Genomic DNA, 15,522 nt, shown 5'->3' with positions numbered 1-15,522 from the left:
TGTTTTGAATATTTAATATAGTAAATTGTAAATTAACACCTTTGTTGAAAAATTATGACAAGTGACTTGTACATGAATAGGTATCATGGTGGAAAATTCTATGATTTTAAGTTTTATTGTTTTGTTAAAGACAAGAGTGTGTACAGATTGTACATAGGGAAGGAACAACGAGGTTCTTAACATCAAAAACAGATTATTGGATCATTTATCACATTGCAAATTGAGGGACCTTGCTGTGTACAAATTGGCTGTAATATTTACCTACATAACAGTGATTGCACTTGTAAAGTAATTTCCCATTGGTTGTAAAGCTCTTTGAGACATCCTGAGGATATAAAAGACACAATGTAAGTTAAATCTTTCCTTCCTTCCTTCTTTTCCTCCCTCCCTCAGTGGTAGCACACTCACTTCTGAATCAGAAGGTCAAGGGTTCAAGCCGCACTGCTGAGACTTGAGGACCTAATCCAAGGTCACATTTCAGTGCAGTATTGAGGAAGTGCTGCACGGTTAGTTCGAGACCTATATGGACAGAACCTCTATCCGTTTCCTAATGGTTTTCATCATTGCTTGAACAACAACAAAGAAAGACTTGCATTTATGTAGTACCTTTCACGACTTCAGGGCATCCCAAAACGCTTTACAGTCAATGAACTACTTTCGAAGTGTAATCACTGTTGTAATGTAGGAAATGCAGCAGCCAATTTTCCATACAGCAAGGTCCCACAAACAGCAATGTGATAATATCCAGATAATCTGTTTTAACGATGTTGGTTGAAGGATAAATATTGGCCAGGATACCAGGGAGAACTCCCCTGCTCTTATTCAAAATATTGCCATGAGATCTTTTACGTCCACCTGAGAGGGCAGACGGGGCCTCGATTTAATGTCTCATCCAAAAGACGCCACCTCCAACAGTGCAACACTTCCTCACTACTGCACTGGAGTGCCAGATTAGCTTATGTACTGAAGTCTCTGGAGAAGGACTTGAACCGAGAGTGCTACCACTGAGCCACAGCTGGCACAAGAAAATCAGTAAACAAATTTCTTTTTACCTTTGTCTATCAAGGGACTATATTAATTGCTCTCAGAGCAGATATACAGGTGCCATTGATCTCAAAATGTGCAGGGTACTCTGGATTTTAGGTATCAGAGCTTAAATGCACAAATATGCTGTGACTAGCATCTTTTCTAAGCAGGTTGCCTTTTACATCAGAAACTTCTATATGTGTAGCAAAAGTTTAGAGACTAGCGGGTTCAAAAAGTGTGTTCACAAATTTTCTTGCTGACGCTAGGGGACAGATAATATGGCCTGCTTACAGTGCTGCCAGTGACTACGCACAAGTGAGCTAATGGCAGCAGATAACGCGAGGTCGGTTAATTGGCGTCATTTTCTATTACTCAAGGCACATTGCTCATGACGTTCTGGAAGTGCCAGGGCCAGAATGCCCTGCCAGCAGCCATTGAAGAGAATTTTTTTTTCTGTACAATGCAACCTCCCCTTCGTCATCTGTTCTAAATGGTAATGTGGCACAGCTCAGGCACTCCAACTGTATTATGTTGCAGCTGTTTAGGCACTTAACTTTCATTTAAATTAATCAGCCTAGTGCACAGGCTACCTGCAACTTTATGCTTGCCATACACAATGGGGCATGCAGAGTGCTTCTGGGATATTATAGGCCTCAGGCCTCCACTATCGATTAAAAAAGGGAGCAGGTGTCTAAAAATTTACAAATATAAAGCTACCAAGTACAACACAAAACTAAACCACGCTTAACCAAATACAAACAACAACAACTTGCATTTATATAGCACTTTTAACATAGGAAAACGTTGTGAGGCACTTCACAGGAGCATAATCAGACAAAAATTGACATCGAGCCAAAGACGGAGATATTAGGATAGGTGACTAAAACCTTGGTCAAAGAGAGAGGTTTTAAGGAGGATCTTAAAGAAGGAGAGGGAGGTGGAAAGATGGAGAGGTTTAGAGTAGGAAATCGAGAGCTTAAGGCTAGACGGCTGAAAGCACGGCCATCGATGGTGGGGCAAAGGGACGGAAATGCATGAAGCCAGAGTTGGAGGAACACAGAGTTCTTAGAGGGTTTTGTGCTAGAGGAGGTTACAGAGGGGCAAGGGCATGGAACAATTTGAACACGAGGATTAGAATTTTAAAATAGAGATGTTGGTGGACTGGGGACCAGTGAGCATAAGGGTGATGGGTAAGCGGGACTTGATGCGGGTTAGGATACAGGCAGCAGAGTTTTGGATGAACTAAAATTTTGGATAAGCCATCAATTCAAACCCTTCTCAAAACATACCACGTACTGTCTCCCCTTCTACAGGGTAAGTTTTCCATGTTCAAGTCATTGTATAAAATCACAACCAGTGCATCCCTTCAATCCTGGGCCACCACCTAATAATTTCCTCTCTAAGGTGAGACTGCAACACATGCCTGCTCATTAAACATAGAAACATAGAAAATAGGAGCAGGAGTAGGCCATTCGGCCCTTCGAGCTTGCTGCACCATTCAATATTATCATGGCTGATCCTATATCCCAATACCATATACCTGCTCTCTCCCCATAACCCTTGATGCCTTTTGTGTCTATAAATCTAACTAGCTCCTTCTTAAATATATTCAGTGACTTGGCCTCCCCAGCCTTCTGTGGTAGAGAGTTCCACAGGTTCACCACCTTCTGAGTGAAGAAATTTCTCCTCATCTCAGTCCTAAAATGTCCTACCCCATATCCTGAGACTGTGGCCCCTCGTTCTGGACCCCCCCAACCAGGGGAAACATCCTCCCTGTATCCAGTCTGTCTAGCCCTGTCAGAATTTTATATGTCTCAATGAGATCCCCTCTCATTCTTCTAAACTCAAATGGATACAGGCCGAGTCGACCTAATCTCTCCTCATACGACAGTCTTGCCATCCCAGGAATCAGTCTGGTGAACCTTCGCTGCACTCCTTCTATGGCAAGTATATCCTTTCTTAGGTAAGGAGACCAAAACTGCACACAATACTCCAGGTGTGGTCTCACCAAGGCCCTGTATAACTGCGGTAAGACATCCTTGCTCCTGTACTCAAATCCTCTTGCAATGAAGGCCAACATACCAACCACCTTGTACTCCGTCAATCAACTGTTCAACATTTAAAACTTGTGACCATATCAATAACCACTTATTCATGGCAGTAGCCCCAGCTTCTTTCAGGATCTTAATAATTATTTATGAGCCAATAAATATATATTTGTGCACTACCTTTAACGTGGCATCAGCTACAGTTTGCAGCCAACAACATCTAGCTTGACTTTTCTACCTTCTCCTTTTGATCCCAGGGCTATTGCTACACTCTCCAAATGCCTGTCTGACATTTAAGACCTGGACATGCTGAAGTTTCCTCCAGTTTAATCTTGACAAAGCTATCCTGTTTAGCTCCTATCAGCATCTATTTGCCTCTGACCTTGGTTTCACCAACCTCCCTGGCCACCACCTCAGTCTAAGTCTGGAGGTACAGAAGCTTGGCAAACTGACCCTGGGCTGAATTTCTTTTGCCACATCCATTTCATTAACAAAACCATTTTCTTCCACCCCTGTAACATCAGCTGCCTCGACAGTACTTCTCCCACCATCACTATCGAAACCCTAATCCATGCCTTTAAAGTAGAGAGTTTTCACTAAGATGTTACCAGGGGAAGACTTTGTTTATGAGGAGAGACTAGAGAAACTGGGGCTCTTCTCATTAGAACACATAAAGTTAAGAGGAGATCTGATAGAGTTGTTCGGAATTCAGAGGTTCTGATGTGGTTAATAGGGGAGAACTATCTCTGTTGGTGGCTGGTGGTCATTTTTTAAGATGATTACTAAAAGAACAAGGAATTTTTTTTTAAGTTGAAAGTTGTTAGGATGTGGAATGTCTTACCAGGGACAGTGGTGGAAGCAGAATCGATAATAGCTTTCAAAAAGAGAAGTGGATAAATATTTTGATATTTGTTTTTATTATGGTGTGAGGAAAGGACAAGGGAATGGGACTAAGTGGATGCCTCTTTCAGAGAGCCAGGATGGACACGATGGGCCGAATGATCTCCTCCTGTGATGTTTTGATAGAATCATGGAATTTTGCAAAAAAGCACTGAATGAGAAGAGGCCATTCACCCAGCAGACTGCCGCCTTCTGCAAGCTGTCTGTTCCATGTACTTTGTGGCATCCCTTTGAACCCCTGATGGAAATTTCTGCACAAGTGCTCTCTGACCCCAAGAGGTGAAATAAACAAGGAAAATTCCAGAATATTCATCCAACCTCACATCTCCACTTGAGCCCTTGTCTGTGGTCTTCCAGACACCATTCCTCCCCTCTTTCTCTTCCCTGCCCTCCCACCATGTAACCGCCAGTCGCATAGGAGTAATTATGTTCTGTAGAGAATGTGATCATTTCAATCACTATAGCCACCAATCCTCATTCCAACCTGATGTTTTATGCTGCTCCATTTTAAAAATATAAATCATCCATTGCCTCAAATTTTTTGCTGGAAATATTATGTGGTTGGAAAAAAAGTTGCTTCTAAATTGTTGTTTGAGGTTTGTTAATGCATTGGAGTTCTGAGCATTTGTACTTAATTGGTTAGGGGTGGTATTTTTCCTATGAATACTTGGGGGTTAGGACTTTATCCTGGAGGATACTTTTATGCTTTTCCAGTTTTTATAGAAATAGTCTCTATGTACTGTGTTCTCCATAAACCTGGCAACAGCCTGTCTAAGAACTGATGAAAGATACGCAATTGAGACGGACAGTTTTTTCAATAATGGGTAGTTCTGTGGTTTTAAAGCTACTTGCTGCAACTAAAGCATTCCACCACGTCAGCTGCTGGCACCCTGGATTCTGTGGGTTTTTTTCCTGTTCAACATTCCAACTATGAAATTTTTTAGTATGGAACTTCACAAATCAATGTCCAAGTCTGTTGGCATCCCATTACCTAACCTATATTTTTTATCATTATTTCACCAGTCCTTGACCTGGATGGATTTTGCTGCTGTGCCTACTTGTCACTAGTAAAAATGTTCTGCCTGTCACACAAAAGAAAGGAAGTTCTAACTCTCAGAAATTGTTGTATTACTGCAGTTAATGAAGGATTACCAGTTTAGACGGTGTGGAGTACTTTCTGAATGTTATGTAGCATTTTATTGCAACTTTCTTGATTCATTTTCAGCAATATGTAAAGTGAACAGTAACCTTTTATTGTAATTCTACATTAAGGGCATGATTGCTATTTACGGACTAGCAGGCAAATGCTCAACAGACATTGAAGGAATGGCAATACTGTGTTTCAGCAAATGCAAAATAAATTTGCTGTCGTTCCTGATTAAATTGTAGCTTGAGGACATTAATTTAGGTGCACACGTTGACATTTGCAAATATAGCAATTAAAATTTGATAGCAAGGACTGCTATTGGCACACTCCTTATATACTTTTAAAATGCTGGCATTTGATAAAATGATTAGGTTACCTAAAAACGTAAAGGACTCAAGGTAACTTAATAAACATAAATTGTCCGATATTGTAGCCTAGATTTTGGGGTAGTAATCAGTCGGCCAGGGGTGGGAATTGAGACAGAGGCCCATTGTGCTGGATTCTCACCCACTTTATCACCCTCCCAATGACGTCCGACCACCCCCCCCCTCCCCACCCCACGATATCTGACTCTTCCCCACCCTCCCCTGCGATGTCAGACTTGCCTGACATCCGCTCCCCGGCTGCTTTCCAGCCCGACCGACGGCCCGACAGACAGCCCGCCTGTCAATCTGGCTGGCTGTTGGGCGGGTAATCTGTGGAAAAAATTTTAAAAACGACTTGCCGTTAAATTCCGCAGGATGTGCGGGAAACCCATGCCCCGCCCTCTTCCCGTCTCCGAGTAAATATCGGGCCCTTATTTCTATACAATTTCAGAATTTTTTTTTTTCTCTTTTGCCAACTATTTTACCATCTGCTTCCTTTCAGTTGATGTGGAGCTGCCGTCTCTCTCTTCTCTTCCCCGCACCCCCCCCCCAACACTTTAGATAGGGCACATGGGCTTCTCATTAGGAATTCTGCTCTGATTTTGCTTCTTGAGGAAAGAGGGGGAGCAACAGAGGAGGTCAGGCTGCACAGCAGGTGCATGGCACCAATCCACTAATACTCCCTCACTACAGTATACAGATAGAGGCATCCCTACCAGCACCTGATTATTAGTTACCTACAGACTAGCAGCCCACCTTTATTGTATACACTGTTCTACCAGTGGCTGTTAAGGTTCCCATCGCCTTTAAGTTCTATGCCATGAAATCCATCCAGGCTGCCACTGGGAATATCTGTAACATAAGCCAAACAGCTGTGCACAGATGCATTAAGCAAATCACAGACGCATTTTTCTCTAGAGCCAGCAATTTCATTAACTGCTTCATGGTGCAAACATGATGGAGCACTGCAATTTTACTGAATGGTAGGATTCCCCAAGGTTCAAGAAATCAGGGATTACACCCACATTACCATACAAGCTCTGTTCATCAGTGGTCAGACGTATAAGAAAGAAGGGTACTATCCTCCCAACAGCTCGTTTGCAAGCAGCCGCACACTATCATGCAAGTAAATGCTATCTTCCCTGGCATCTGCCACAATGCCTTCATTTCAAGATATTCCACAGTACCAGCACATTTTTTTAAACCAGAAAGGCAAATCCCTGCGTGGCTCCTCGTAGATAATGACTTTCCTCTGCAGCTTTGGCAGATGGCACCGGTGTGCCAACATTGGCAAAAGTAGACATTGAAGTGTAGTACAACAAGGAAAAAGCTGGTGACGTGCAAGGAACTTAACCTGTCGGTGAATAAAAATGAGCATTATTACAATAACCTAATCCAAAAATAATCAGCAACCAATCCACAATCCAGTAATAGAAATGGAGATTTAGGGATTATAACGATCAAGGGGGTTTAACTATTGTTATCGGCACTATTGGTGAGGTGTCTGCTCCAGAGGTGCAAACAATGGAAAAGAGTAGGGAAGAAACAGACTACAAAGGCAGGAGGTTACTAAAACATTATCTGCCACTTGCAGCTTAAATATTGTAGACAAAAGATGACGGACTGCAATATTGTATCTAATTTACATAATGCAATTTTCTGTGATGGGAATAAGCCTTAATACCTGATACTGGTAGTCATCAAGACAGTTATTGTACCTGAAATATCTTCCTGTTTAATTTTCAGGCCCAAAAAAATGAAAGGGAATCAATCCGACAGAAGTTGGCACTGGGGAGTTTCTTTGATGATGGCCCAGGAATTTACACCAGCTGTAGCAAGAGTGGCAAACCCAGCCTGTCTTCACGGTAAGTGTTGGAAAAGAAGTTTTACATCTGTAGAGTTCTTGCACAAGGACTTCAATTGTTAATATGGAGTGTAGATGATTTAATGGAGATCTTTTTGTAGGGCAATGAATCAATATTTCACTCACCAATCCAATTCTCTGCCATGTGTCGTTTAGAAATTCAGTTTGCAGTTTAATATTTTTCCCCCTTAAAATTTCAGTGAACTCCATTCCTATCCCTTCCCGTTGTGTACCCTTAGTTATAAAGGATGACAAGGTGGTAGATTACACTTGTAGCACTGTGTTGGCATATTGGGGGTGATTTTCAACTGTTGTCCGCCCTGTTTACTTTGGAAAATGGGGTGGCTGGCAGTCAAAATTTAAAAAAAAATCTTTATCAAGGGATATGGGAATCGGGCAGGGAAGTGGGGTTGAGGTCGAAGATCAGCCATGATCTTATTGAATGGCGGAGCAGGCTCGAGGGGCAATATGGCCTACTCCTGCTCCTATTTCTTATGTTCTTATGCTTACCTTTTGGCCGCCCAATGCAATTTTCAGTCAAGCCTGCAAAGGGGTGGCCAGCACTCCCACCCAAAACAGGCAGGAGCCTACCTGGCTACACAAATCGGGGTCCTACGCCAAATGTAGGACTCCCTTTGTAATTTTCAGTTCCAATGGTGGAGCATGCACTGTTCAGCACTGACCAGGGCTCAAACCTGTATGGTTGATGACCATAATGGGAAGTACATTCACCCACTGAGATATCAGGGAAGCTCTGGCCTTGTGTAAATCTGATTGAGATTTTTATTCCACTGCCTTATTCACCCCACAATTATTAAACATTTTTTTATTTCTTTGGTCTACATCACCAATACTTGGTGTCATCAGCATACATGTGGAAGCCAACCCTATGAGCATGATTTTAACATTGAGAAAACAGTTGGGCTAGGGGTGGGGGGGCTTTGAAAATCGCAACCATGTCAGACCCGCCCATTTCTGGTTTTCACCGCGGCAGGACGAGGGTCAGGCGACCAACCCGCTCCCAAGAGGCGGGTTGGTGACTAAAACCTTTCAAGGAGGCTGCAGGCCTCCATTTTTGCAGAATTTGCAATTTCAACCCCTGGGGGCCGGGATTCCCGATTCCCAGGCCTTCTCCTTCACGCCACATGAAAGGAGGCGAGAAGGCCCGAAACTGCGGGTAAGTGCTTCACCCAGGCCCAACAAGCCTATTTGCAATAACACCACCGCACCCCCCCCCCCAACAAATGATCGTGGACCTCCCCGACCCCGCCCCAAACAATCTCAGGCCCCTGCAATGACCCTCAACCCACCCCCCCCAAATGATCGCGGACCCCCGCGATGACCCCCGACCCCCACCCCAAACAATTGGTGACCCTCCACCCCCCCACGGCTATCAACCCCGTGACCCCCATGCCCACGCATGCCCCCATACCCACCCATGCCCCCCCAGCCATCCATACAATCAAAGACTTACCTGAACACGTCCTCTCCCGTCCGACTGAGACCAGCCTGTCAACCAGGCCAGTTGGACAACAAACCAACAAAAAAATTAAAAGACGTCCTTGCATCAAAAACGTAAGGACGTCCGGGAATCCCGTACCTCCGGGTTTCCTGTCCGCAATTTGACCGCCCCCCCCCCCCCCCCCCGCTCTCTTCCTAGCTCGGGGTCAAAATCATGCCTTATGTCTTCGGATGATGTCAGCAAAGGGGAGGGGTCAAGGATAAATCCTTTGGGGACATCTGAGGTGATGGTGCAGGGGTGGGAAGAGAAGCTGTTAGGATGATCGCTACCAGCTTACTTTGTTAAATGGGATACTGCTTCTTTCTATGTGACATAATAAAAGGTTTATATAGTTAACTACAAGGAATGCAGTAATAGTGACCGAAATTTCACCAAATATTGTATCTCTTGAATTTATGTTAAGAGGAATTTTGAAGAACAGGGAAAGGTCATTAAGGCCAAAAAACCTGTCCAATTTTCATCGGTCAAGCCCCAGTAACAGTTAGTTGGGTTAGGAGTTATTTGAGTCTCAATGATCTTAAACTGAAAACCTTAAAATACCTGCCTATCTTTGCCTTAATCCCCCTCCCTCAAGAAAAAATACACAGTTGGGCCTTGCTCATCTCTCCTCACATACCAGTCACTCCATGTTTTGGTTCAGTCATTCTGATAAATAATCCTTTCATTTTTTTTCCCTCAATTCCTGCCTCTTGTCACTTTTTGTACATGGCCAAATAATCAAAATCAGTGTAATAGTGCAAAAAATGACAGACTGGTTGTATGGTGACTGATCTCAAAGTTCTTCTAGTGAAAGCACTACCACTTTACATTTAATGACACATTTGTATTCTGACCAGCAAAGTGGAAGTTATTTATAGTGTTTATCTTTCTCGCTCTCCAAGTGACATTGTAGCTCCAATACTCCCAGGGTGTCAGGCAAGAATTGTACAGCTGCAGTGTCACAGGGATTTTACATTTTTATAAAATGCCAGCGTTAGTGTGCATCTTGGAACTAATAAACATAAATCCTTTGTGATGCTCCTGACCTGACTTCATGTGACATCACCAGATTGCTGGGAAAAATAAATGAATGGTAGAAACAATAAGGGCTCTGAGTCTTTCCTTGAAAAAAATAGCTGTGACCTGCTGCTTATAATTCAAGTTGGTGGCCAGACTAAATTTTAATAGCCCACGTTTAGATGCCGAGCCCTTGAGGGTTGATCACCAAAAATGTATTGTGTAATGCAGATAGTGTTAAAAATTGCAATGTCTGTATTTATTTTAGATTAAGTAGTTTCTATGGAACAGCCTTTAAAGATCATCATTTTGGCTGCAAGCACCTGACTCCAGCAAATGCAGTTTGAAAAGGGAAGCTAAAAATAAAAAACAACAGTATGCTAAGTCATTTATGGAGATTTTGAAGTTACTGTGAGTCCAGGAATTTGTTGCAACTGGATGAGAATTTTTAGCACCAACTGAAAAATGTAGGAGCATCTGGCAACCAAGCATTGTGACTCAACCAGGGCCTGACAATATCCACGTCATTAAAAAATAGGCACTCACTGACAAAATATTATATACCCAAAGCTTCATAATGCCATCATAGCAGTGAAAATAATGATATTCTTGAGGAATAAATTTTTAGTTCAGTACAATTTAAAATTATGTGGGTTTTTTGTTTTTGAGGTGATTTTTCCTGCATCTTTGTTGAGTCCACATATACTTCACACCCTTTCTTGGCTGAGAGCCAGGTGTACTCCTTCCAGAAAACTGCACAAGAGCAGCCGAGGGTGTATTTTCCACTGGTTTTTCTACCTTATGGGGTAGCAACAATGCTTGGCATTGTGATTTAGGATGTCCTAAAGCACTTCACAATGGCTGGCTTTTGAAGTGCAGTCACTCTTGCCATGTAGTCAAATATAGCAGTCAGTTTGCACATAAGGTCCCACAAATAGCAAATGAATGAACAACCAGATAATGTGTTTTTTGGCTGGGTTGGTTGAAGGATCAATGTTGGCCAGCACACCAGGTGACTCTATGCTGTTTTCTAAATAGAGACATGGGATTTCTTTCTTTTTTAATATGCACCTGAGTCGGCAGATGGGCTTGGGTTTAACGTCTCATTTCAAAGATGCCACCACTGGCAATGCAGCACTCCATCAATACTGCACTGAGGTGTCAGCAGAGATTACGTGCTCAAGTCTGAAGTGGGGCTTGAATCTATAACCTTCTGACTCAGAGATGAGAGTGCTATGCACTTATTCTGCTTTTGGATAATTCAAGTCCACAATTCCTAAACTTTAAATAAATAACATCCATACCAAAATAGGGGTTCTAGAATACTCATAACTTTTTATTTCCATATCAATTTGCCAAGTTAAAAATGGGGAATATTGGCAGAAACATTGTTTCAGCCCTCACAAAATAGCTGTTACAGTTACTAATATGACTCAAAATGCCCACCACTGATATTGTAAACAAGCAGTGACATGCTCATTGTGGATCGTGCAAAATTTACAGCATCATCCACCACTCATAAAACAAACAAACCGGTTTGTCTGGAACAGTGAAAAAGTACACATGATGTGTGATGATTTGTGGTTTCTGCATTAATTAACTAATATCATATTGAATACTTGATATGCTTTCATTATTACTACTACTCAGAAAATGGAGACAGGAAATAACTGTCTGAATTTTACAAAAATTTGACACGAATGTCTAACTTGGCTGCTTGAGGTATATCAGGAATAATGAATGATGAATAATTGTACACTTTTGTTATAAATTAAGTTACCATTGTGTCAATTATCTCTACTGTTGATTTGCAACCTCACTATTAATACCCAAACAAATTTCTAGAATTCAACTTTAAATCATGGGGGGTGATTTTAAACCCCAAGAACGGGTGGGAGTTGAAAATAGTTGTTCTTTTGGGTCGCGACCGCAAAATTTTCGGACTTTGCATTCCCAGTGGGAAGCCTGTACTATCACGCGCCCACGTTAAACCCGGAAATAAAGCCGGATTGCGGTCGCGACCCAAAAAACAACTATTTTCAACTCCCACCCGCCCCGAACCCACCCGTTCTTGGGATTTAAAATCACCCCCTCGACATTTTCTACCAGGAAAAGAATTAATTGCTGAGAAAGCATTAAGTACAGTAGCAGGTGCTTAATGGTTCTAAATGTGCATATGAACTAATCCACTATATGCAAACACAGAAATGTAAAGAAGAATTCAAAGTTACTAAAAATGATTCTCTTAAGGCATATATAAACTGCAGCATGCTGTGCACTCTCTATATGTAGACTTCTGTATCCTAAATATCTGTAGATACGTGGACCATTTTAGAACTGATTTTATATTCTGCTAATACAGCAAAAATGTTTTGTAGTCATCTTTCAGGTTGTTTTTATTTGGATGTTTTATGTCAGGTGCTGACGGAGCAAATTGAAACAGACCAAATATGAAAAAACTAAAAAATTGGACCAATGAAAATATTAATAGGCATTATTATATTCCAGCTGGGTTGGAAAATGTGGTTTTTGATAACCCAATGTTTAAGGAACTAGCAAAAAACTGCTGATTCTAGTTGGATATATGTGAAGTACTTGCAGACACTGTATTAAATCAACATTTTTACATCGGCCTACGTCCGAGGGTTCTAAAAGAGGTGGTTGCAGAGATGGTGGATGCATTGGTTATGATCTTCCAAAATTCTCTAGATTCTGGAACGGCCCCAGTGGATCGGAAGGTAGCAAATGTTACCCGGCTATTCAAGAAGGGAGGGAGAGAGAAAACAGTGTATTACAGGCAAGTTAGCCTGACATTGGTCGTTGGGAAAATGCTGGAATCCATTATTAAGGAAGTGGTAACAGGGCACTTAGAAAATCATAATATGATTAGGCAGAGTCACCATGGTTTTATGAAAGGGAAATCATATTTGACAAATTTTTTTTTTTTTGAGGCTGTAACTAGAAGAATCAGTGGATGTAGTATATTTGGATTTTCAAAATGCATTCAATAAGGTGACACACAAAAGGTTGTTACACAAGGTAAGGGCTCATGGGGTTGGGAGTAATATATTAGCATGGACAGAGGATCGGATAAAGGACAGAAAACAGAGAGTGGGATAAATGGGTCATTCTCAGAATGGCAGGCTGTAACGAGTGGAGTGCCACAAGGATTGGTGCTTGGGCCTCAGCTGTTTACACTCTATATTAATGACTTAGACAAAGGGACCGAGATAAAGTATCCAAGTTTGCTGACGATACAAAGCTAGGTGGGAAAGTAAGCTGTGAGGAGGACACAGAGTCTCAACGGGATATAGACAGGTTAAGTGAGTGGGCAAGAAGGTGGCAAATGGAGTAGAATGTGGGGAAATGAGAGGTTATTCACTTTGGTAGGAAGAAGAATAGAAAAACAGAATATTTCTTAAATGGTGAGAAACTATTAAATGTTGGTGTTCAGAAAGACTTGGGTGTCATCGTACAAGAAACACAAAAAGTTAGTATGCAGGTACAGCAGGCAATTAGGAAGGCAAATGGCATGTTGGCCTTTATTGCAAGGGGGTTGGAGTACAAGAGTAAGGAAGTCTTACTGCAGTTGTACAGAGCATTGGAGAGATCTCACCTGGAGTACTGCATACAGTTTTGGTCTCCTTATTTAAGGAAGGATATACTTGCCTTAGAGACGGTGCAACAAAGGTTCACTGGATTAATTCCTGGGATGAGAGGATTGTCCTATAAAGAGAGGTTGAGTAGAATGGGACTATACTCTCTGGAGTTTAGAAGAATGAGGGGTGATCTCATTGAAACAAAAAAGATTATGAGGGGCTTGACAGTGTAGATGCTGAGAGATTGCTTCCCCTGGCTAGAGAGTCTAGAACTAGAGGGCATAATCGCAGGATATGGGGTCAGCCATTCAAGACTGAGACGAGGAGGAATTTCTTCACTCAGGAGGTTGTGAATCTTTGGAGGGCTGTGGATGCGAAGTCATTGAATATATTCAAGGCTGAGATGGATAGATTTTTGGACTCTAGGGGAATCAAGGGAAATGGGGATCATGTGGGAAAGTAGAGCTGAGGTCGAAGATCAGCCATGATCTGACTGAATGGCAGAGCAAGCTCGAGGAGTCGTATGGCCTACTCCTGCTCCTATTTCTTACGTTCTTATGATTCTTGAACTGTCACTAAAAAGAATCATGCAAGATAATTACACAATATGAACTATACAGGGAAGGGTGGTCATGCACCAAATAATTCAAGATCTTCGACTACATTATTTATCTAAATAATAGTTCTATTAAGGGTCGAATGTTCCATTGGTCAGGCAGTGGTGACATTGAACAGTTAAGTAACGCTAAAGATATTTTTCACTACCAGCAGTAAATCTCAATTTACATCTGTTAATGGTATTCCACTGTTTTATTTGGGAGGAGGGAATACTTTAGGCTTAAAGGCAAAGGACGAATGCTTCACCCAGTAACAAAATGAGTATCATATTAGGAAAATAAAACATTTCTTGCAAAAACAGAGTGAGTAAGTATCTATAACCATATGGGAGAGGAGCAGCCCCTCAGACATAATGGAAAAAAGGACAGAGTTTCTTGTGTTACTTTTTCCAGTTGGGTGAATGTTTATATAAATTTCAAGTAGCATGGGGCCCTATATGATGTGCCACTTATGCAATGGTAGCTGATGTGAACCGTCTTAAATGTTAAAAAATTACTATAAAAGGTGAAGACAAAGAGACATTAAATGGAGGAATATTATGTGTCGGATCATGGAAGGTAAGCTTGTTGGGCCTGGAGGAAACACTCCTGCTCCTCCTGGCCCACAAGCAGTGCAATAAAGGCACTTGATCAAAAGCAAAATACTGCGGATGCTGGAAATCTGAAATCTGAACAAGAGAATGCTGGAAAAGCTCAGCAAGTGAGGCAGCATCTGTGGAGAAAGAGACAGAGTTAAAGTTTCAGGTCGAAGACCTTTCGTCAGAACTGAACAAAACAGTTCTGACGAAAGGTCTTTGACCTGAAATGTTAACTCTGTCTCTTTCTCCACAGATGCTGCCTCGCTAGCTGAGCTTCTCCAGCATTCTCTTGTTTTTATTACAATAAAGGCACTTATCTATTGATCTGGCCCTTCTCGCCTAATCTTACGTAGCGAGAATCAAAAGGGCCTGGGATTCCCAGCCCCCAGGAGTTAAAAAGAAAAAAGCCATTAAAATGGAGGCACACAGCCCCCTTAAAAGATTTTACTGACTGACCTGCCTCTTGAGAACGGGTTAGTGACCCGCCTCCGTTAAAACCAGAAGTGGGCAAGTTGGAGGCGAGTTGGGGTCGGGTTTTACATTTCTACAATTTTTACCGTCCCATCTGCCCCCAACCCACCCGTCCTTGGGGGTTAAAATTACCCCCTTGGTATCACACTTGGTCCCGCCTAGCGCTTAACTTGCTGAGCAAAACCTAATGGGATTGGTCTCTGAGGGCCAGTGGAAGCAATATATAAAGTGGCACTTAGCTGCAGGCACTCAGATCTGTGTCCTCTTGTGCTATTTGGATTTCTAAGGAATATTTGAGCTTGGTGTTTGCTTGTTAACTGATTTTTTTTGTCTTGCTCAATCTGAATAAGCACTAAGAGCTTATAGGAGCATGAGTAAGCCAGTCAGCT

General features: G+C 42.1%; 1 protein-coding gene across 3 annotated transcripts in view; it reads left to right on the top strand.

Moving 5' to 3' along the window:
* Positions 1-15,522, top strand: part of schip1 (schwannomin interacting protein 1) — a 160,517-nt gene that overhangs the window by 88,055 nt on the left and 56,940 nt on the right. For all 3 annotated transcript variants that reach the window (XM_067995387.1, XM_067995386.1, XM_067995388.1), the window contains one exon: positions 7,233-7,351. In XM_067995387.1, coding sequence (XP_067851488.1) covers positions 7,233-7,351 — 119 coding nt within the window. The remainder of the gene's footprint in view (positions 1-7,232; positions 7,352-15,522) is intronic.

This window comes from Heptranchias perlo, chromosome 13 (genome assembly GCF_035084215.1).
Source record: "Heptranchias perlo isolate sHepPer1 chromosome 13, sHepPer1.hap1, whole genome shotgun sequence".
Classification (NCBI taxonomy): domain Eukaryota; kingdom Metazoa; phylum Chordata; class Chondrichthyes; order Hexanchiformes; family Hexanchidae; genus Heptranchias; species Heptranchias perlo.
This window is presented reverse-complemented; position numbering and strand designations above follow the sequence as displayed.